This window comes from Ranitomeya variabilis, chromosome 4, assembly GCF_051348905.1.
Source record: "Ranitomeya variabilis isolate aRanVar5 chromosome 4, aRanVar5.hap1, whole genome shotgun sequence".
NCBI lineage: Eukaryota > Metazoa > Chordata > Amphibia > Anura > Dendrobatidae > Ranitomeya > Ranitomeya variabilis.
Genome location: NC_135235.1, coordinates 542,032,324 through 542,056,733, shown reverse-complemented (window position 1 = coordinate 542,056,733; position 24,410 = coordinate 542,032,324). Strand labels below are relative to the sequence as shown.

Here is a 24,410-nt window from a genome sequence, read left to right as displayed (position 1 = left end):
AAATCCATAGAGATGTGTGTCCAAGGTCTCTTCGGGACAGGCAAGGGCAAGAGCAACCCGCTGGCACGAGAACAGCAAGGCTTAGCTCGAGCACAAGTACCACAGGACTGAACAAATGACCGCACATCCCTTGACAAGGAAGGCCACCAAAAGGACCTGGCCACCAGATCTCTGGTGCCAAAAATTCCCAGGTGCCCTGCCAACACTGAGGAATGAACCTCGGAAATGACTCTGCTGGTCCATTTAGCAGGCACAAACAATCTGTCAGGTGGACAAGAGTCAGGCCTACCAGCCTGAAATCTCTGCAACACACGTCGCAGATCTGGAGAAATAGCTGACAAGATAACTCCTTCCTTAAGAATACCCTCAGGTTCAGCGACTCCAGGAGCATCAGGCACAAAGCTCCTAGACAGAGCATCGGCCTTCACATTCTTAGAACCTGGTAAATACGAGACCACAAAGTCAAAACGGGAGAAAAACAATGACCAGCGGGCCTGTCTAGGATTCAGGCGTTTAGCAGACTCGAGATACATCAAATTTTTGTGATCAGTCAAGACCACCACACGATGCTTAGCACCCTCGAGCCAATGACGCCACTCCTCAAATGCCCACTTCATGGCCAACAACTCCCGATTGCCCACATCATAATTTCGCTCTGCCGGCGAAAACTTCCTAGAGAAAAAGGCACAAGGTCTCATAGTAGAGCAACCAGGGCCTCTCTGCGACAAAACGGCCCCTGCCCCAATCTCCGAAGCATCCACCTCAACCTGAAAGGGAAGTGAGACGTCAGGCTGGCACAAAACAGGCGCCGAAGTAAACCGGCGTTTCAACTCCTGGAAAGCCTCCACGGCAGCAGGAGCCCAGTTAGCTACATCAGAGCCTTTCTTGGTCATATCCGTCAGCGGTTTAACAACGCTAGAGAAATTTGCGATAAAACGACGGTAGAAGTTAGCAAAACCCAAGAACTTCTGAAGACTCTTAACTGACGAGGGTTGAGTCCAATCATGAATAGCTCGGACCTTGACTGGATCCATCTCCACAGCAGAAGGGGAAAAAATGAACCCCAAAAAGGGAACCTTCTGTACACCAAAGAGACACTTTGAGCCTTTTACAAACAAAGAATTTTCACGCAGAATCTCAAAAACCATCCTGACCTGCTCCACATGCGAGTCCCAATCATCAGAAAAAAACAGAATATCATCCAGATAAACAATCAAAAATTTATCCAGATACTTCCGGAAAATGTCATGCATGAAGGACTGAAAAACTGAAGGTGCATTAGAGAGCCCAAATGGCATCACCAAGTACTCAAAATGACCTTCGGGCGTATTGAATGCGGTTTTCCATTCATCGCCCTGCCTAATGCGCACAAGGTTGTATGCACCACGAAGGTCTATCTTGGTGAACCACTTGGCACCTTTAATCCGGGCAAACAAATCTGACAACAGCGGCAAAGGATACTGAAATTTGACAGTGATCTTATTTAAAAGCCGATAGTCAATACAAGGCCTCAAAGATCCGTCCTTTTTGGCCACAAAAAAGAATCCCGCACCAAGAGGGGAAGAAGAAGGACGGATATGCCCCTTCTCAAGAGACTCCTTGATATATGAACGCATCGCGGTATGTTCAGGTACCGACAGATTAAACAGTCTCCCCTTAGGAAACTTACTGCCAGGAATCAAATCTATTGCACAGTCACATTCCCTATGAGGAGGCAGTGCACTGGACTTAGACTCGCTGAAGACATCCTGATAATCAGACAAATACGCCGGAACTTCCGAAGGCGTAGAAGATGCAATAGACAAGGGCAGGGAATCTCCGTGAATTCCATGGCAGCCCCAGCTTGACACTGACATAGCCTTCCAGTCCAAGACTGGATTATGGGTCTGTAACCATGGCAAACCCAAAACAACCAAATCATGCATTTTATGTAGAACAAGAAAACGTATTACCTCCCGATGTTCGGGAGTCATGCACATGGTAACCTGTGTCCAAAACTGCGGTTTATTTTTTGCCAATGGCGTAGAGTCAATACCCCTAAGAGGGATAGGATTTTCCAATGGCTCAAGCACAAATCCGCAGCGCTTGGCAAATGACAGATCCATAAGGCTCAGGGCAGCACCTGAGTCCACAAACGCCATGACAGGATACGATGACAGTGAGCAAATCAAAGTTACAGATAGAATAAATTTAGGTTGCAAATTACCAATGGCGACCGGACTAACAACCTTAGTAAGACGTTTAGAGCATGCTGAGATAACATGTGTAGAATCACCACAGTAGTAACACAAGCCATTCTGGCGTCTATGAATTTTCCGCTCATTTCTAGTCAGGATTCTATCACATTGCATTAAATCAGGTGCCTGTTCAGACAACACCATGAGAGGATTTGCGGTTTTGCGCTCCCGCAACCGCCGGTCGATTTGAATAGCCAGGGCAATAGAATCATTCAGACCTGTGGGAATGGGAAAACCCACCATCACATTCTTAATGGCTTCAGAAAGGCCATTTCTAAAATTTGCAGCCAATGCACACTCGTTCCACTGGGTCAGCACGGACCATTTCCGAAATTTTTGGCAATACACTTCGGCCTCGTCCTGGCCCTGAGACATCGCCAGCAAGGCTTTTTCTGCCTGAATCTCAAGATTGGGTTCCTCATAAAGCAAACCGAGCGCCAGAAAAAACGCATCAATGTCAGCCAATGCCGGATCTCCTGGCGCCAGCGAGAAGGCCCAATCCTGAGGGTCGCCCCGTAAAAAAGAAATAACAATTTTAACTTGCTGAGCGGAGTCTCCAGATGAACAGGGTCTCAGGGACAAAAACAATTTACAATTATTCCTGAAATTTCTAAATTTAAATCGGTCTCCGGAAAATGGTTCAGGAATCGGTATCTTAGGTTCTGACATAGGATTTCTGATAACATAATCTTGTATGCCCTGCACACGAGCAGCAAGCTGGTCCACACTTGTAATCAAGGTCTGGACATTCATGTCTGCAGCAAACACAAGCCACTCAGAGTTAAAGGGGAAAAGAAAAAAAAAATGAGAGAGAGAAAAAAAAACCTCAGAACTTTCTTTCTTATAATCCCGCTTCTGCAATGCATTTAACATTTAATACGGGCCTGGCAAACTGTTATGACCCCAATGGCGAGGGTCTCAGAGATATCAGCAAGTCTGCGAAGTACAAAAATCCAGCTCATAGGGCAGTGGTAACTGGGTTGACCATATATCTACTCCTAACGCCAACACTAGAAGTAGCCGGGGAACATGCCTACGTTGGTCGCTAGATGTCTCGCGCCAGCCGGAGGACTAACTACCCCTAGAAGAGGAAAACAAAGACCTCTCTTGCCTCCAGAGAATAGACCCCAAAAGTAGGATACAAGCCCCCCACAAATAATAACGGTGAGGTAAGAGGAAATGACAAACACAGAGATGAACTAGGTTTAGCAAAGAGAGGCCCGCTTACTAATAGCAGAATGTAGTAAGATAACTTATATGGTCAACAAAAACCCTAACAAAATTCCACACTGGAGATTCAAGAACCCCCGAACCGTCTAACGGCCGGGGGGAGAACTCCAGCCTCCCTAGAGCTTCCAGCAAGGAAAGGATACAGATAATGAACAAGCTGGACAAAAATGCAAACAAAAACAAATAGCAAAAAGCAAGAAAGCGGACTTAGCTTAATCACGCAGGAACCAGGATCAGTAGACAAGAGCACTACAGATTAGCTCTGATATCAACGTTGCCAGGCATTGAACTGAAGGTCCAGGGAGCTTATATAGCAACACCCCTGACCTAACGACCCAGGTGAGCATACAAGGGATGATAGACATACCCAGAGTAAAATCACTAGTAGCCACTAGAGGGAGCCAAAAGGTAAATTCACAACAGTAACGGGTCCGCGCCAGCTCCGGGAAGCGGCGGGACCCAAGAAAGGACTAGAAGCGAGATAGATTGTGCTGAGTGAGAAACGAGATCAAGCAATAGGAGAATACCAGTAGGGGTCGTGCTGTAAGACCGGAGCAACATCCTACTGAGGCGCACTACCGGTGGCCGGAACGCCGAGGGAGTATTACAATAACCAGCTTCAAGCAATACTCTAAACAGCGGCAGGACAGTCAGTTTAAGGCGGGCTGTCTCACATATCACCTATGAAGTCTTGGGAGGCAATTGCGGGAGAGGGGCGTCTCTAGGGTCCCGGAAGAACTCCAGGCCTATCCGACAAACGGGTGCCGTTCTAACTGTAACATCAGGAAGGGACGGAAGATTAGAAGAACATCATTTAATCGAGTTGTGAGGGAACTTAAGAAACAGACACAACGGTTGTGGGGTACTTTCCGTAAGCACAGCAGGGAAGGACTACAACACATAGCGCTAAGAAGGAAGGCACCGATTTCCACCTGTGAAGTGAACTCTGGAGGTGCCATTGGACCGGCCGGACTTGCGCAGCCTGGTGAACCGTATTCTGGACTGAGGACTCAGAGATCTCCAGTAAAGAGGTAAAGAGACTGCAACCTGGTGTCCTCGTTATTTACTGCGACCTGCACCCCACAACTGCACCACCAACATCCACACCTAGCATTGACTGTGCGCCCCACGGCAGGGTCACGGACCGGGGCCTAGCCGCCGTGACAACCCCCAGAAGCAGAGACTCGTAGGCCCGGTACCGGGTACCCCTCGGCCCTGCGGCGGTGGGGGCGCTACAACACCATTTTGGAAAGTAGACCCCCTAAGGAACTTATGCAGATGTGTGGTGAGCACTTTGACCCATTAATTTATTCACAGAAGTTTATAATGCAGAGCCGTAAAAATAAAAAATCATATTTTTTCACAAAAATGATCTTTTCACCCCCAATTTTTTATTTTCCCAAGGGTAAGAGAAGAAATTGGACCCCAAAAGCTGTTGTACAATTTGTCTTGAGTACGCTGATACCCCATATGTGGGGGTAAACCACTTTTTGGGCGCATGGGAGAGCTCTGAAGGGAAGGAGCGCCGTTTGACGTTTCAATGCAAAATTGACAGGAATTGAGATGGGACGCCATGTTGCGTTTGGAGAGCCACTGATGTGCCTAAACATTGAAACCCCTCACAAGTGACACCATTTTGGAAAGTAGACCCCCTAAGGAACTCATCTAGATGTGTTGTGAGAGCTTTGAACCCCCAAGTGTTTCACTACAGTTCATAACGCTTAGCCGTGAAAATAAAAATTATTTTTTTTTCCACAAAAATTATTTTTTAGCCCCCAGTTTTGTATTTTTCCAAGGGTAACAGTTGAAATTAGACCCCAAAAGTTGTTGTCCAATTTGTCCTGAGTACGCTGATACCCCATATGTGGGGGGGGAACCACCGTTTGAGCACATGGCAGAGCTCGGAAGGGAAGGAGCGTCATTTGGAATGCAGACTTAGATGGATTGGTCTGCAGGCGTCACATTGCGTTTGCAGAGCCCCTAATGTACCTAAACAGTAGAAACCCCACACAAGTGACCCCATATTGGAAACTAGACCCCCCCAAGGAACTTATCTAGATGCGTTGTGAAAGCTTTGTACCCCCAAGTGTTTCACTACAGTTCATAACGCAGAGCCGTGAAAATAAACATTTTTTTTTCCACAAAAATTATTTTTTAGCCCTCAGTTTTGTATTTTTCCAAGGGTAACAGGAGAAAATGGACCAGAAAAGTTGTTGTCCAATGTGTCCTGAGTACGCTGATACCCCATATGTTGGGGTAAACCCCATTTGGGCGCACGGGAGAGCTCGGAAGGGAAGGCGCACTGTTTTACTTTTTCAACGCAGAATTGGCTGGAATTGAGATCGGACGCCATGTCGCGTTTGGAGAGCCCCTGATGTGCCTAAACAGTGAAAACCCCCCAATTATAACTGAAACCCTAATCCAAACACATCCCTAACCCTAATCCCAAAGGTAACCCTAACCACACCCCTAACCCTGACACACCCCTAACTCTAATCCCAACCCTAATCCCAACCGTAAATGTAATCCAAACCCTAACCCTAACTTTAGCCCCAACCCTAACTCTAACTTTAGCCCCAACCCTAACTGTAGCCCTAACCCTAGCCCTAACCCTAGCCCTAACCCTAGCCCTAGCCCTAACCCTAGCCCTAACCCTAGCCCTAACCCTAACCTTAGCCTTAACCCTAGCCCTAACCCTAGCCCTAACCCTAATGGGAATATGGAAATAAATACATTTTTTAAATTTTTTAATTTTTCGCTAACTAAGGGGGTGATGAAGGGGGGTTTGATTTACTTTTATGGCGGGTTTTTTAGTGGATTTTTATGATTGGCAGCCGTCACACACTGAAAGACGCTTTTTATTGCAAAAAATATTTTTTGCGTTACCACATTTTGAGAGCTATAATTTTTACATATTTTGGTCCACAGAGTCATGTGAGGTCTTGTTTTTTGCGGGACGAGTTGACGTTTTTATTGGTAACATTTTTGGGCACGTGACATCTTTTGATCGCTTTTTATTCTGATTTTTGTGATCCAGAATGACCAAAAACAAGCTATTCATGAATTTCTTTTGGGGGAGGAGGCGTTTATACCGTTCCGCGTTTGGTAAAATGAATAAAGCAGTTTTATTCTTCGGGTCAGTATGATTACAGCGATACCTCATTTATATAATTTTTTTATGTTTGGTGCTTTTATACGATAAAATCTATTTTATAGAAAAAATAATTATTTTTGCATCGCTTTATTCTGAGGACTATAACTTTTTTCTTTTTTCTTTGATGATGCTGTATGGTGGCTCGTTTTTTGTGGGACAAGATGACGTTTTCAGTGGTACCATGGTTATTTATATCCGTCTTTTTGATCGCGTGTTATTCCACTTTTTATTTGGCAGTATGATAATAAAGCGTTGTTTTTTTGCCTAGTTTTTTTTCTTTCTTACGGTGTTCACTGAAGGGGTTAACTAGTGGGACAGTTTTATAGGTCGGGTCGCTAAGGACGCGGCGATACTAAATATGTGTACTTTTATTGTTTTTTTAATTTAGATAATGAAATGTATTTATAGGAACAATATATTTTTATTTTTTTTTTTTTTTTGGAATTTTTTTTTTTTTTTTTACACATGTGAATTATTATTTTTTTTACACTATAACATTGCCCCAGGGTGTGGCATGATGTTATAGTGTAAGATCGCCGATCTGACACTTTGCTGTGCACTGTGTCAGATCGGCGATCTGACGTGCACAGCTCCTGGAGGCTTCCCGGCGCCTGCTCTGAGCAGGCGCAGTGAAGCCACCTCCCTGCAGGACCCGGATGCCGTGGCCATCTTGGATCCGGGCCTGCTGCAGGGAGGAGGAGGTAAGAGACCCTCGGAGCAACACGATTACATCGCGTTGCTCCGGGGGTCTCAGGGAAGCCCGCAGGGAGCCCCCTCCTTGCGCGATGCCTCCCTATACCGCCGGAACACTGCGATCATGTTTGATCGCAGTGTGCCGGGGATTAATGTGTCGGGGGCGGTCCGTGACCACTCCTGGCACATAGTGCCGGATGTCAGCTGCGATAGTCAGCTGACACCCGGCTGGGATCGGCCGCGCTCCCCCCGTGAACGCGGCCGATCGCGCTGGACATACTATCCCGTCGGTGGTCATATGGGCCCACCCCACCTCGACGGGATAGTACGTCCGATGTCAGAAAGGGGTTAATGGATGTACACCCGGACAGGGACCTCTATCCTGGAGACAGTGTTACCTACACTCGACATTGGTGAGACAAGGGGTGGTACGCCCTCCATGTCCATAAATGTGAACCCAAGGTCATAAAACCGCCATCTCGGGGCCTGGAGCCATGGCCACCAGTGGCTCCATACTACCCATCATCGCCCCCACCTGGCCAGGTGACCCCTGCACCAGTCACCATGTGCACAAAGGCCACGCAGACAATAATTGGACAAACCTCAGTGGGCACCCAGACGCCTATTCAGAGCGTAGATGAGCTGTATGTAGTACGTGGGGATCGCCCAAATCCACAAGCGTTGCCATGGAAACTACCACAGCCCAAGTAAAATACGACCATCTTGAAAATGACTGTAAATAGTTAATTTAACTATTTGCTGTTACCAAAAGTTTATTGAACCCGACCAGGGTTTACACTTAAAGGGGTCCCACGTTAAAAGGGATCCTCTGTTTGCCAAGTTCACTTACTTCACGAGTTTCATTTTGCTTAAAGACACTGGAGTCATGGACAGTGAATGGCACACAAACTTTGCTTGTAAATAGCTGCACCTTCTTAAAGGTGCTTCCTACTGGTTTCACAAAGAAGCTTTTAAAGAGACTACATCTAATATTGCTTTGAAAGTTGTTTTGTTTTCCAGAGACCTGAAGAAAAACCCGTCTGGCGTGGCAGGATTCCAGGTCTGGATACACGCCTTGTAGCACGCCCAAGTCCAACGTTGGGGGTTAATGACGGGTCCCTCGCATCATTGGGCAGCATGGTGGCTCAGTGGTTAGCACTGCAGCCTTGCAGCGCTGGAGTCCTGGGTTCAAACCCCACCAAGGACAACATCTGCAAAGAGTTTGTATGTTCTCTCCGTGTTTGCGTGGGTTTCCTCCGGGTTCTCCGGTTTCCTCCCACATTCCAAAGACATACTGATAGGGAATTTAGATTGTGAGCCTCAACGGGGACAGTGATGATAATGTGTGCAACCTGTAAAGCGCTGCGGAATATGTTAGCGCTATATAAAAATAAAGATTATTATATTATTATTATTGCTGCTGTTTTAGAGTTAATGATTGACTTGAATATTAATTGCATTACCTCAGTATTAAAAGGAAAGGGACTGTTTGGAATACTGTTTGCGCCCTTAAAGGGAATGTTTAATTGTTGCACTTTCTTAAAGTGATAATGTTTGAAAGTTAGATAACATTGCATTATATATAGCAGTTCGTACATATGATAGTGATCTAGTATAGTGAACCAGAGTATTGAAATCTTGAATATAGTAAATAAAAATAAAATTGAGACTTGAATTTAGACAGATAGCTATGAAGATAACTCATGATGATCTACTTTTGAATAAAATGAACGAGATGCAGTAAACCCGTGGGGGTTAGTCGAAAGTTTTGCACTTAAAGAAGAGTAAAGACAAAATGCTTGTTTTGCACTTTGAAGCTGTAAGATAGTATACCCGTAGCGGGTAATAGTATTTCATAGTTAGTTATTGTATTGGTTTCTATTCCCAAAAGTATGCATACCATGTAAATATATTCTTGTAACGTTCAAGTGTCCTCACCTCCCATAAAGGGAAGCTCTAGTTTCCATAATATTAACTTGTTTTATAAGCTTGCAGCATTCTAAAAATTGTATGTCTTTCCTCACGGGGAAAGTGATGCTACGTTTGGAGGCAAGAAAGGATAACTGTAACCAGGTACCACAAACATGCAACACATTCACACTCCAGGCCACCAGGGGGAACTTTTGATCCCATTTACTAGGTGACTCCCCATATATATAACTGGTAGTCTGTAGGGATAGGTGAGAAAAATTCCAGAGAGCAGTCTGAGGAGGATAGAGGGTTCACGGAGCTGTGCATGCCCCCAGAGCTGCAGCTCCCAGGAAAGAGACATTAAGAAAGCTGGATATGTTGCAGTGAGCGTGCAGGAAAGTAAAGCACAGGAGAGGTACCAGAGGGGGACCAGCCCCGAGCAGGCTGCCTCCTTCTGAGGAGCAGAAATCCGATAGCTGGAACATCGAGGTTGTAAGGGCCTCCACGCCTTAAGGTACCTTCACACGAAACGACATCGCTAGCGATCCGTGACGTTGCAGCATCCTCGCTAGCGATATCGTTTCGTTTGACACGCAGCAGCGATCAGGATCCTGCTGTGATGTCGCTGGTCGCTAAATAAAGTCCAGAACTTTATTTGGTCGTCCGATCGCTGTGTATCGTTGTGTTTGAAAGCAAAAGCAACGATACCAGCGATGTTTTACACTGGTAACCAGGGTAAACATCGGGTTACCAAGCGCAGGGCCGCGCTTACTAACCCGATGTTTACCCTGGTTACCAGCGTAAAAGTAAAAAAAACAAACAGTACATACTCACCTGCGCGTCCCCCAGCGTCTGCTTCCTGACACTGACTGAGCGCCGGCCCTAAAGTGAAAGTGAAAGCACAGCGGTGACGTCACCGCTGTGCTGTTAGGGCCGGAGCTCAGTCACTGTCAGGAAGCAGACGCTGGGGGACGCGCAGGTGAGCATGTACTGTTTGTTTTTTTTACTTTTACGCTGGTAACCAGGGTAAACATCGGGTTACTAAGCGCGGCCCTGCGCTTAGCAACCCGATGTTTACCCTGGTTACCCGGGGGCCTCGGCATCGTTGGTCGCTGGAGAGCGGTCTGTGTGACAGCTCCCCAGCGATCAAACAGCGACGCTGCAGCGATCGGCATCGTTGTCGCTATCGCTGCAGCGTCGCTTCGTGTGAAGGTACCTTTACATCAGAGACCGGCAGGACAGCTAATTGCACATTACCTGTCCGCACCCACACCCAGGAGGCACGGTGACACCCACAGAGCCGGGTCATCTAAGAGACCCTATAAACAGGCTCAAGTCACCAGTCATACGGGTTTTGTCCTATCCTATCCAGGGCACAGAGAGAGAGATAACATCTGTGAGGACCTTATGTGAAGCTTCATGCAGTAAGGGACTACACCACTACAGCACAAAGGAAGGCTTCTATTTGCCACCTGGATAAGGGGACTCTTGACTTGCCTCCAAACCGGCTGGACTAGTACCTGCCCTGTGATCCAGTGCCCTGGACTGTGGCTGCTGAAACCAACAGTAAACAAGGTAAAGAGACTGCAATCCTGTGTCCTTGTTCTTCTCTACACCTCTCACCATACCACCATCTACACACTGGGAATCCCTGGGGATATACTTCACCTCTGGGAAGTTATACCATCTAGCTGCCATAACATCACCCCAGAGGACCCCTTAACCCCTTAGTGACAGAGCCAATTTGGTACTTAATGACCGAGCCAATTTTTACAATTCTGACCAGTGTCACTTTATGAGGTTATAACTCTGGAACGCTTTATCGGATCCCGCTGATTCTGAGATTGTTTTTTCGTGACATGTTGTACTTCAAGTTAGTGGTAACATTTCTTCGATATTACTTGTGATTATTTATGAAAAAAATGGAAATATGGCGAAAATTTTTAAAATTTTGCAATTTTCAAACTTTGTATTTTTATGCCCTTAAATCAGAGAGATATGTCACAAAAAATAGTTAATAAATAACATTTCTCACATGTCTACTTTACATCAGCACAATTTTGGAAACAATTTTTTTTTTTGTTAGGGAATTATAAGGGTTAAAAGTTGACCAGCAATTTCTCATTTTTACAACACCATGTTTTTTTTAGGGACCACATCACCTTTGAAGTGATTTTGAGGGGTCTATATGATAGAAAATAACCAAGTGTGACACCATTCTAAAAACTGCACCCCTCAAGCTGCTCAAAACCACATTCAAGACGTTTATTAACCCTTTACGTACTTCACAGGAACTAAAACAATGTGGAAGAAAAAAATTAACATTTTACTTTTTTTTGCAAACATTTTACTTCAGAACCATTTTTTTTAATTTTCACAAGTGTAAAAACAGAAATTTAACCACAAATTTTGTTGTGAAATTTTTCCTGAGTACGCCGATACCCCATATGTGGAGGTAAACCACTGTTTGGGCGCACCGCAGAGCTTGGAAGTGAAGGAGCACCGTTTGACTGTTTCAATGCAGAATTGGCTGGAATTGAGATCGGACGCCATGTCGCGTTTGGAGAGCCCCTAATGTGCCTAAACAGTGGAAACCCCCCACAAGTGACACCATTTTGGAAACTAGACCCCCCAAGGAACTTATCTAGATGTGTGGTGAGCACTTTGAACCCCCAAGTGCTTCACAGAAGTTTATAACGTAGAGCCGTGAAAATAAAAAATCGCATTTGTTTTCACAAAAATGATTTTTTCGCCCACAAATTCTTATTTTCACAAGGGTAACAGGAGAAATTAGACCACAAAAGTTGTTGTGCAATTTCTCCTGAGTACGTCGATACCCCATATGTGGAGGTAAACCACTGTTTGGGCGCACCGCAGAGCTTGGAAGTGAAGGAGCACCGTTTGACTTTTTCAATGCAGAATTGGCTGGAATTGAGATCGGATGCCATGTCTCGTTTGGAGAGTCCCTGATGTGCCTAAACAGTGGAAACCCCCCACAAGTGATACCATTTTGGAAACTAGACCCCCCAAGGAACTTATCTAGATGTGTGGTGAGCACTTTGAACCCCCAAGTGCTTCACAGAAGTTTATAACGTAGAGCCGTGAAAATAAAAAATCTCATTTTTTCTACAAAAATGATCTTTTTGCCCCCAAATTTTTATTTTCACAAGGGTAACAGGAGAAATTAGACCACAAAAGTTGTTGTGCAATTTCTCCTGAGTACGTCGATACCCCATATATGGGGGTAAACCACTGTTTGGGCGCACCGCAGAGCTTGGAAGAGAAGGAGTGTCGTTTTACTTTTTCAATGTAGAATTGGCTGGAATTGAGATCGGACGCCATGTCACGTTTGGAGAGCCGCTGATGTGCCTAAACAGTAGAGACCCCCCACATATGACACCATTTTGGAAACTAGACCCCTTAAGGAACTTATCTAGATGTGTGGTGAGCACTTTAAACCCCCAGGTGCTTCACAGAAGTTTATAACGTAGAGCCGTGAAAATAAAAAAATCGCATTTTTTCTACAAAAATGATCTTTTTGCCTCCAAATTTTTATTTTACCAAGGGTAACAGGAGAAAATGGACCCCAGAAGCTGTTGTACAATTTGTCTTGAGTACGCCGACACCCCATATGTGGGGGTAAACCACTGTTTGGGCGCATGGCTGAGCTCGGAAGCAAAGGAGCGCCATTTGACTTTTCAATGCAAAATTGACTGGAATTGAGATCGGACGCCATGTCGCGTTTGGAGAGCCCCTGATGTGCCTAAACAGCAGAAACCCCCCAAAAGTGACCCCATTTTGGAAACTAGACCCCCCATGGAACTTATCTAGATGTGTAGTGAGAACTTTGAATGCCCAAGTGCATCACAGAAGTTTATAATGCAGAGTCGTGAAAATAAAAAATATATATTTTTTAACAATAAAGATTTTTTAGCCCCCAAGTTTTTATTTTCACAAGGGTAACAAGAGAAATTGGACCCCAAAAGTTGTTGTCCAATTTGTCCTGAGTATGCTGGTACCCCATATGTGGGGGTAAACCACTGTTTGGGCGCATGGCAGAGCTCGGAAGGGAAGGAGTGCCATTTTGGAATGCAGACTTTGATAGAATTGTCTGCGGGCGTTATGTTGCCTTTGCAGACCCCTAATGTACCTAAACAGTAGAAACCCCCAACAAGTGACCCCATTTTGGAAAATAGACCCCCCAAGGAACTTATCTAGATATGTGGTGAGAACTTTGAATGCCCAAGTGCTTCACAGAAGTTTATAATGCAGAGTAGTAAAAATAAAAAATATTTCTTTTCCCACAAAAAAGATTTTTTTAGCCCCCAAATTTTTATTTTCACAAGGGTAACAAGAGAAATTGGACCCCAAAAGTTGTTGTCCAATTTGTCCTGAGTATGCTGGTACCCCATATGTGGGGGTAAACCACTGTTTGGGCGCACGGCAGAGCTCGGAAGGGAAGGAGCGCCATTTTGCAATGCAGACTTTGATAGAATTGTCTGCGGGCGTTATGTTGCGTTTGCAGACCCCTAATGTACCTAAACAGTAGAAACCCCCACAAGTGACCAAATTTTGGAAACTAGACCCCCTAAGGAACTTATCTAGATATGTGGTGAGAACTTTGAAAGCTCAAGTGCTTCACAGAACTTTATAATGCAGAGTAGTGAAAATAAAAAAATATATTTTTTTCCAACAAAAAAGATTTTTAGCCCCCAAGTTTTTATTTTCACAAGGGTAACAGGAGAAATTGGACCCCAAAAGTTGTTGTCCAATTTATCCCGAGTACGCTGATGCCCCATATGTGGGGGTAAACCACTGTTTGGGCGCACGGCAGAGCTCAGAAGGGAGGGAGTACCATTTGACTTTTTTAGCGCAAAATTGGCTGTCGTGTTTGGAGACCCCCTGATGTACCTAAACAGTGGAAACCCCCCAATTCTAACTCCAACCCTAACCCCAACACAGCCCTAACCCTAATCTCAACCCGATCCATAATCCTAATCACAACCCTAACGATAATCACAACCCTAACCCCAAAACAGCCCTAATCTCAACCCTAACCATAACCCTAATCAAAACCCTAAATCCAACACACCCCTAACCCTAATCCCAACCCTAACCCTAATCCCAACCCTAATCCCAAACGTAACACTAATCCCAACCCTAATCCAAACCCTAACCCTAATCCCAACTCTAACCCTAACTTTAGCCCCAACCCTAACTTTAGCCCCAACCCTAACCATAACTTTAGCCCCCGTCGTCACAAAAAAAGTTCAATGTAACCTTTTTTTTGTACGTCGCGTCCGCCATTTCCGCGGATGCGTGGCCGTAACTCTGCCCCCTCCTCCCCAGGACATAGACTGGGCAGCGGATGCGTTGAAAAACTGCATCCGCTGCCCACGTTGTGCACAATTTTCACAACGTGCGTCGGTACATCGGGCCGACGCATTGCGACCGCCCCGTACCGACGCAAGTGTGAAAGAAGCCTTAGGCTACTTTCAGACATAGCGCATTTTTGAGCGCTATTTTGCGGGCGCTTTTCAAAAATGCGCAATGTCATTTTCGTCTGCCGGCAAAGTGAATGAGAAATTCACTTTGCCGTTCAGACACACCGCAAAAAAACGCGGCGCTTTTGTCTGCAAACATGCCGGCGTAAAAAGAATTGACATGTCAATTCTTTACGCAGCGGCGTGTCTGCGTATCCCCCTAGGGCCCCATATTACCTTCCACACACAGCGCCTTTGTCCTGGGTGTCGGCGTCTTTGTACGGAGGGGTTGACACCCAGGACCGGACGTGACGTCGGACAGGAAGAGGGAAGCCCCCGCCCCCCAGTGAAGCAGCATGGAGTCCTTCTGTGTGTGTGTGTGTGCGTGTGTGTGCGTGTGTGTGCGTGTGTGTGTCCCCATGCGACGCTAGTGCCACCATTGTGCTAAGTCGCCGTATGGGACTACTACTCCCATCCGGTATTAGGATGGGAGAGTTGTCCCTGTGTCCGGCGACTTAGCACAATTGTAAAGTTACACAAAACACCTACACACAATACACATACATGACACACAGTACATACAACATATAACACAGAGTATATACTCACCAACAGCACACTTGTAGGCGAAGCCCTCGATCCTCCAGGAAAAAATCCAAAAATAATAAACCAAATTCATACTCCCTGTCCGCAGAATCCATAAAACGAGTGTCCCACGCCGATCGGCTGCTCTCCGGCGATACACTGCCAGGAGCGAAGCTCCTGGCAGTGTATCGCGTACTGTTCCGGAGTTCAATGACTCCGGCGTCTCGGTTAACAGCAGTACAGCTGCGTTGAACTTTCCCACGCAGCACTGCCGTTAAGCGAGAGTGCCGGGGTCAATGACCGCCGGTAAACTCGCTCGCGCATGCGCAGTGACACACCGACAGGAACTATGGCTCCTGTCAGTGTGTTGCTGCAGCCGTGGAGAGCAGACATATCTCTGGATGTGTCTGTTCTCCATGGAAAATCTTGATACGTGGCACTTAAATATGTGGCAATTAAATACGTGACACGTGGCACTTATACGTGATACGTGTCACTTAAATACGTGGCACTGAAATACGTGATACGTGGCACTTTGATACGTGGCACGTGGCACTTTGATACGTGGCACTGAAATATGTGGCACGTGGCACTTTGATACGTGGCACGTGTCACTTAAATACGTGGCACGTGGCACTGAAATATGTGGCACGTGGCACTTTGATACGTGGCACGTGTCTCTTAAATACGTGGCACGTGGCACTGAAAGATGTGGCACGTGGCACTTTGATACGTGGCACGTGGCACTTTGATACGTGGCACTGAAATATGTGGCACGTGGCACTTTGATACGTGGCACGTGGCACTTTGATACGTGGCACGTGGCACTTTGATACGTGGCACGTGGCACTTTGATACGTGGCACTGAAATATGTGGCACGTGGCACTTTGATACGTGGCACGTGTCACTTAAATACGTGGCACGTGGCACTGAAATATGTGGGACATGTCGCACAAAAAAGTTACATGTAGTTTTTTTTGTGTCGACGGTCCGCCGAAGCACGACGCATCCGTCGCACGACGGATGCGACATGTGGCAATCCGTCGCAATGCGTCGCTAATGCAAGCCAATGGAGAAAAAACGCATCCTGCAAGCACTTTTGCAGGATGCGTTTTTTCTCCAACGACGCATTGCGACGGAAGCCAAAAAACGCTAGTGTGAAAGTAGCCTAACCCTAACCCTAGCCCTAACCCTAACCCTAAATTTAGCCCCAACCCTAACCCTAACTCTAACCCTAACTCTAACCCTAACCCTAACCCTAACCCTAACCCTAATTTTAGCCCCAACTTGTCTTCTCCTGCCGGCCGGCAGATGGCAGCAGATGGCGGGCGCACTGCGCATGCGCCCGCCATGATGAAAAAGCCGGCTGGCAGGAGAAGACAGAAGAGGACCCAGGGACCCCGGGTGAGTATGATAGGGTCCCCGAATCCCCCTATTTCTCTGTCCTCTGATGTGCGATCACATCAGAGGACAGAGAAATAACTGATCGCTTTTTTTTTTTTTTTTTTTTGCGGTCGCCGGTAAACTGTTAATTACCGGCGATCGCAAAGCAGGGGTCGGTGCAAATCGACCCCGATCATGTTCTTTGGGGTCTCGGCTACCCCCGGCAGCCGAGACCCCAAAGAACATCCGGGTGCCGGGCGGCGGGCGCACTGCGCGTGCGCCCGCCATTTTTTCCCGGAAAAAAGATGGCGGCGCCCATGGGGAGACACGAGGAGCACCGGGGGAGGTAGGTAAGTATTGGGGGGCTATTGGGGGCCATCGGGGACCACATTTCTCTGTCCTCCGATGTGCGATCACATCGGAGGACAGAGAAATTAAACGGCAAATCGCGTTTTTTTTTTTTTTGTTGCGACCGGTTAATTTAATTAAACGGTTAATTACCGGCGATCGCAACTCGGGGGTCGGTAAAAACCCCCCGAATCATGTTCTCTGGGGTCTCGGCTACCCTTGGCAACCGAGACCCCAGAGAAAATCCGACTCTGGGGTTCGCTATTCACTTTTTCCACAGCGCCGTTAATTAACGGCGCTGTGGTTTAAGTACCCTTAGCGGCCGCCGTTAAAAGGCGTATCGGCGGTCGTTAAGGGGTTAAAACAGCATCGGTCACTCTGACCGAATACCACAGGTGGCGTCACGAACAATAGACTTTATCCCTTTAAAGACCTTTCCCTTTTACATGAGCGACCCCCAGGGTCACAGACCGGGTCGCCACCGTGACATCCCCCTGTGAACAACACCGGACCCGGTACTGAGTACCCCATGGCCCTGGCGGGGCGACTCACATATCAGTGCAATACGCCAGAAATCTCACTCCAGTCAGGTACTGGAGTGAGATTTCTGGCATAGGGAATGTCACAGCACATCATGGATTATTGGGCACTTTGTGGTTATTGTGTTGACCATTAATGTCTCTGAATACCAGAAGTATCCTAGAGTCAAATATGAGGCCATCTATTCAAAAGCTAAAGCTTGGTCGCAACTGGGTCAGCAACTCTACATCAAAATGGCTGAAGAAGAAATGAATGAAGATATTGTAATGGCAGAATCAAATTCCAGACCTTATTCTAATGACATCCTTTGGTTAGATCTTAGGAGAGCTGTGCATAAACGAACGCCTAGAACCTCAGTGAGGTAATAAAGAAGATTGGTTAAAATTCCTCCAGAAAGATGTGAGAGACTGATAGTCATACAGAAAACAATTCCTTCAAGTTATTGCTGCTACAGGATGTTCTACAAACAATTGATTCATTGGGTGTACTTAATTTCCACACTCTGATTCTATATTTTGGCCTAGTTGATGGTAAATAAATAATGACACTGTGTAATTTTTCACTTGTTGATTTTCATCTCAGGTTACATTTACCTAATTGTGAGAGCTTCTATGGACCAGCTTTTTTTTTTTTTTATTATTATGTCCTCTTAACATATAAAACCATAGAATTCAAAGAGGGTGTACTTAGTTTTTCTGAGGACTGTATGCCATAATAGCCTGTTTAGGCTATATCATATAGTACAGAGGTCCCCAACCTTTTTTGCACCAGGGACCGGCTTTAAGCAAGACCAGTTTTCCATGGCCCGGTGGGGGTGGGGCAGGGGCGGGGCTTTGGTCATATGGGGGTGGGGTTATGGAGGGATGGAGCTTATATTATAACTATCCTGCACTGATACATTATGACGAACCCTCTGCTGTGTGATGGTTCACTAATAATATTGTAACTGAGATGTAGCAGGGCTGGATTTGTTCTTTTTCTTTCGCTCCTTGACAGTTTCCTGATCATTCCATAACATTTCCTCCGGCACGGCGGTGCGGATGTAGCAGACCTGTGTTAGTCATTGATCATGTGCTCTCAAGAGGTTATCGGTCCACACTGCACTGATAAAAGTACCACAAAGCTTTAGCATGAGGCCAGATGTAGCAGAGAGGAATGTGTCACTTGTAGATTTCATACACAGAGTGATTCATTTGTCGGGTTTATGAAACACTGAACACGGATGTAGCAGAGCTGATGGTGTCACAGCAGAGTACATTCATTAATCATTAATGACCGGCTGCAAAACCCCAACGGCCCGGTCCTGGTCCGCGGACCGGCGGTTAGGGACCTCTGATATAGTATGTAGGAATCTGTGAGTTGTGTTATATACTATCTTTCCACTAGATGGTGCCATACTACAGCACAATAAAAAGGCAGCGTGCACAGAGCGCAAAAGCTGGAAGGGCGGCTTCAGTTTTCATCTTTTGGCCTTTATGGCATTATTCATTGAGGTTTCTCGGTTTATAAGTTTCCAAAACAAAAAATTACCTGTTATAATGGGAGCTGGGAGCCACAGTGACCCATTCACGTCAGATTCTGGAGGAGGAGGAGGGAGGTCATTGCACAGCAAAGAATAAGTGTCAGGGAAGTTAGAGCCTGAAAAATGAAGGAAATGAGAGTCAAAATTGAAATATCGATGGGAAAATATAAAAATTCAAGCATAAGTAAAAGCAAGAAAGAGACATCTTTACATTCGCTGCGCTTAGAACAGTTTCACCAGTGGCGTATGTCGGGGACTTTAATCTGATACATTTCTATAATCAGAGATGAAGGATTATAAACAGTAAGTATACTCAAGAGATTAGCGGCTGTCAGTCACCGCCATGACTTCAAGGATTAGATGACAGCATTGTACTGGAACTTAAAGGGGTGGTCCATATAGTTAGGATAGGTCATCATTGTCAATCCATTGGGGTCTGACACTAAACACCCCCATTAATTGGCTGTTATTAGTGGACAGACAACATACAATGGTGGTTTGAGTGATCAGTGGGGGATTTCAGCAGAGGTGGACACTGACAGTGGAAGTTCCCTGTGTAGGATATCTGTCACCCCCCCCTCCTTTATGCCCCACCTGTGTATACACACGCACATACAAACACACACACAATATACACACGCACGTGCATAGTCACATAAGGCACACATATACACCCACATATATATGAAACACACATATATAGACATTACAGAATCAAATGCATTTACACATTATGAACACGTGCTACATGTATTATGCAGGTATATATGCAGTACATGTGTAAGAGTATGGCAGAACACCCCCTGAAGATGTTATTGATGTAATTTACTAAATTGTTGATTTTTTTTGTGTTTGATAATAGTTGATATGAGTGTTAATGTATTATTGCTGCTTCTTATGAAAATAAAACTGCTGCATTCTGTTTCTGTGTGTGTGAGGCACCAAGCTCTTATCAGCGCGGAATACCGGATGGGAGGGGTGAGTGAGCCCCTGCGCGACTTGCTTGAGATTTCTCCCCTCGGTGCTGTGGGCCAGAGGAAGGGGGGCCATGTATTGCATTCTAAGTTTCTCTGTCTTTGGTTTAGTACACGCTGAGAGATTTGTGTTTAAAGCAATAAGTACTGTATGAAATTGAAAGTGATAAAGAACTGTGCCTATTTTTAGAGGAAAACTTGTAAGTGATTGGAAAGATTGGTAAAAGATTCACCTGCTTCAAGTTGAGTGATTGATATAGCAAATTGAGGATCAGCAGAGGAGGTAACCAACTGCACGGCTGATGTAGTATAGGTGGTGTAACCTGCTACAGTCAGTCTGCGGCATTAGGTGGTGTAACCTTGCCGTCCATGGAGCTGTGCTAGCCAGCTGATTTATCGAGTGGTAGGTGGTTAACCTGCTTGGTAAAATCCTTTAAGTCCACCGAGTGGTAGGTGGTGAACCTGCTTGGTGTTGTTGAGCGGATAAGTTGAAGCCATGGGCAACTTATTCTGTGTGCAGTCAGGGCCCCCAATGGGATCCAAAAACCGCTGTATAGATTGGAAAAAGGAAGCAGTGAAAGATGTAAAACCAATATTGAAAAAGGCAAAAATGCCAGTGAGTGGATGTTTGGTTGTTCAAAAAGGCACAGACAAAGGAGGAAAATAGCAAATGGATAAATGGCATCTGAGAGAGTGCAGCAGGACGAAAGTAAGGTGTATTATGAATGTTTTGATGCTTAAAAGTCTGACTATGACTGACACATTACTGCTACGGTCATACCTTTGTATAACCAGAGACCCAGACAAGACAGATGGACTGTGGTCAGACAAACCCAGACTGGAGAAATACTTGTATGATCTGTGCTGCAACCCGACCTAAGAGAATTACACTGAATCCTGTCCGGACAAGATCACATGTAGTGACATAAGAAGCTGACACAGGATTGTGGTTGGTGGATAGTGGGGACATTAACTTTTGGGAGTAGGCTGACAGTAATCCTTCTGGGAAGGAGCTGTAGACCAGCATGTCATGTCACCCCCAACTGGTCATCTAGTCACCCCAACCACCAGAGAACCAACCACATCAGGTAGGGTAAGACAGATACAGGAGTATTATCCCTGGAGGCCCTCTGACTAGCTAGCTACGCAAAAACAATTGGCTGACCCTGAGAACCAACCTTTCCCATTTTTCGGATAAAGACAATATGATGGACGTATAAGTGCACCTGGGCAGGCCTAGGGAGTTAGTGAGCACAAAAGCAGGTGACGTACTAAGATGTACTTTGGACGGTTACAGCTGAAATGGGAAGACATGGGGTACAGTCCCATAAACCCACTTGATGTTAAAATATTGGTAAATACATTCATTGACGGTATGACAAAAGGCTTACGAGACGCAATACAGAGAGCCAGACCTGAATGGAGAAATGTAGATCCAAAAGATCTCCTGAAAGTCGCTAAAGAATTGAACAAACTAGGACAAGACGACGTGTCATGTATGCTGGACTACAAAGGAAAACAGTAGAGACGTAGTAAGGGACCTAAGGACTTAGAAACAGTAAAGTGCTGGAATTGTGGAGAAAATGGACACTCAGACCAATTTACCACCTCCCTCACCTTCAGACTAGGAAACTGACAACCCAATGACAAATGTGTGCCCTGTGCTTGCCCCCTCCGGACCTGGTCCGTCCTTGATGGCCACCATACCAATGCCGGGAGGGAAAGAGACAGAATTCTTGATTGACACTGAGGCAGCCGGAACTGTGGTACACAAAGACTTGATAATGCCAGACATGATTACTGATGAGACTGTGGAATGCGTGAGTGTAGAAGGACAAGCGACTGAAGCCCCTATGACTAAACAAATAAGACTAGAATCACGAGACCGTGCTTAGAAGAGGTGCTTACAAACTTACCGTATTTTCCGGCGTATAAGACGACTTTTTAACCCCTGAAAATCTTCTTAAAAGTCGGGGGTCGTCTTATACGCCGGGAATCGCCTTGTACGCCGGGTGTATATGGTGGGTGGGGGGGGGAGTGGTCCTGATGACGACGAGGGGGCGTCTCACAGGAAAGTGAGTATCCCCCATTACCTTATCGTAGCGCTGCAGCGTGGGGTCTCTATGCTGGGAGCGGCGGCTGCTGTGCTGTGGGGCGGCGGCTCCTCTTCTGCAGTGTGGGGCCTCTGGTGCTGTGGGGCGGCGGCGGCGTATCTTCATGCAGTCGGGGCTCCTCCGGCATCTCCTTAAAGCCTGGAGGCCCCGCCGGCAACTCCATCGGTGCCTCCGGGAAAATGGCCGCTGCTCAGATTCAGATCTCGTGTCCCGAGATTTCGGGACGAGATCTGAATCGGAGCATGCGCAGCCCCCAGCGGCCATTTTCCCGGAGGCCACCGCATCGCACCTATTGAGCTGCCTCCGGGAAAATGGCCGCTGCTCAGATTCAGATCTCGTCTCCCGAGATCTCGGGACGAGATCTGAATCTGAGCAGCGGCCATTTTCCCGGAGGCCCCCGCATTGCACCGATGGAGTTGCCGGCGGGGCCTCCAGGCTTTAAGGAGATGCCGGAGGAGCCCCGACTGCATAAAGATACGCCGCCGCCACCCCACAGCACAGAGGCCCCACACTGCAGAAGAGGAGCCGCCGCATCACAGCACAGCAGCTGCCGCTCCCAGCACAGAGACCCCACACTGCAGCGCTACGATAAGGTAATGGGGGATACTCACTTTCCTGTGAGACGCCCCCTCGTCGTCATCAGGATCACTCCCCCCCCCCCCAAAAGGCACATATTCACCGGCCCTATAAGACGACATACGGTGTATAAGAAGACCCCCGACTTTTAAGAAGATTTTATATTTTAACTGGTAAAGTTGGGGGGTCGTCTTATACGCCGGAAAGTACGGTATTGTTAGTGACAATACCCCTATGGATTTGCTGGGAGCAGAGTTGAGTGCTGTCTATGCCATCATACAGTACTCTCCTGAGGGTATTACAGTCACAAGTCCCCTTTCATATAAACACTTGGTGCAGAGGGACGTCAGGGTCTTCCACGTGCACATTATACCACAGGTAAATCATGCCCTATTATAGTTACACTTAATTCCATTCATTTACCAGTTTAGTAGTTTCCTTACACAAGATGGTATAGTTACTGTGTATTTCTAAGTTGTCTTCATATGATATATAGTTTTTTTTAGCCATTCATTATATTGGCTCAACCCATAATCACTGTTTATTTGTCTTTTCCACTTCCTATACCTTATCGCAAGCAACTGGTATTGATATTTGGTATTTTTCAAATCCCTTATTTTGTATTTGGAACTGATAGTTATGGATTTATATAGGGCTGCTACATTCTTAAAATAAGCTTGTGCTTTGCTGTGGCCTATGGCATTGTGCTTCCCCATTTTATGACTCAGTATCTTTCGTAAATATATATTTTCATATATATATAATTTTCTTTTGGTAACATATTCTGTGAATCAAATTTAATTTTCTTAAGGGGTACTCTACCCAATCAAATACGGGTATAAATAATATTTTGTCATTAATGTGTGATTTATATAAACACTTGTGTAAATTTGCAGAAATGGTGTATATGGCAAGAGTAGTGAAAGTAATACCTGACACCAGAATGTCTGAGGACAGGGAAAAGAGTCAGGTACCAGACACCGTTTGGGCAAGGGGAAAATCTGATGTGGGTCGGCTGCCCATTCCCCTTGTCATAATTAAATTAAAAGAAGGAACCACTCCTCTTTGGTTAAAGCAATACCCCTTTGACCCTAGTCAAATCAATGTCCCTGAGCAGGGATATTAAAGAGTATGTTAGGGCAGGGGTTCTGGTGCAAAGATCTTCCCCCTGCAACACCCCGTTGTATCCCATTAAGAAAAAAGGACCCAAGGGTTCCCCTGACACAGAATAGTTCAGGACTTACAGGCCATTAATGATGTTACAGTGAGTGTGATCTCAATTGTCCCTAATACACACACCGTACGGTCACAAAATGTTTCACAGTCATTAATTTGGCAAAATGCATTCTTTTCTGTACCCCTGCACCCTGACTGACGGCATCTTTTCTTTTTTACTCGCGAAGGTAAACAATACTGTTGGACGGTCCTCCCAAAAGGGGGAAAGAACTCCCCAACCATCTATTCAACAGCGATGGCAGGGATTCTTGAGCAGCAGCAACCACCTCATCCACAGACTGTACTATGGATGACCTCTTGCTCTGCTGCCCGGACCAGACGTCCTGCTACAGCTATAGTTTCCTTGCTGTGTTTTTTGGCAGAGAAGGGTTGCAAGGTCTCACGTGACAAATTACAGTATTACAAACAAAAGATGACATTTTT

General features: G+C 46.0%; 1 protein-coding gene across 2 annotated transcripts in view; it reads right to left on the bottom strand.

The window, feature by feature from the left end:
- ABI3 (ABI family member 3) overlaps positions 1–24,410 on the bottom strand; it is a 159,808-nt gene that overhangs the window by 64,555 nt on the left and 70,843 nt on the right. For both annotated transcript variants that reach the window (XM_077252491.1, XM_077252492.1), the window contains exon 7: positions 19,096–19,203. In XM_077252491.1, coding sequence (XP_077108606.1) covers positions 19,096–19,203 — 108 coding nt within the window. The remainder of the gene's footprint in view (positions 1–19,095; positions 19,204–24,410) is intronic.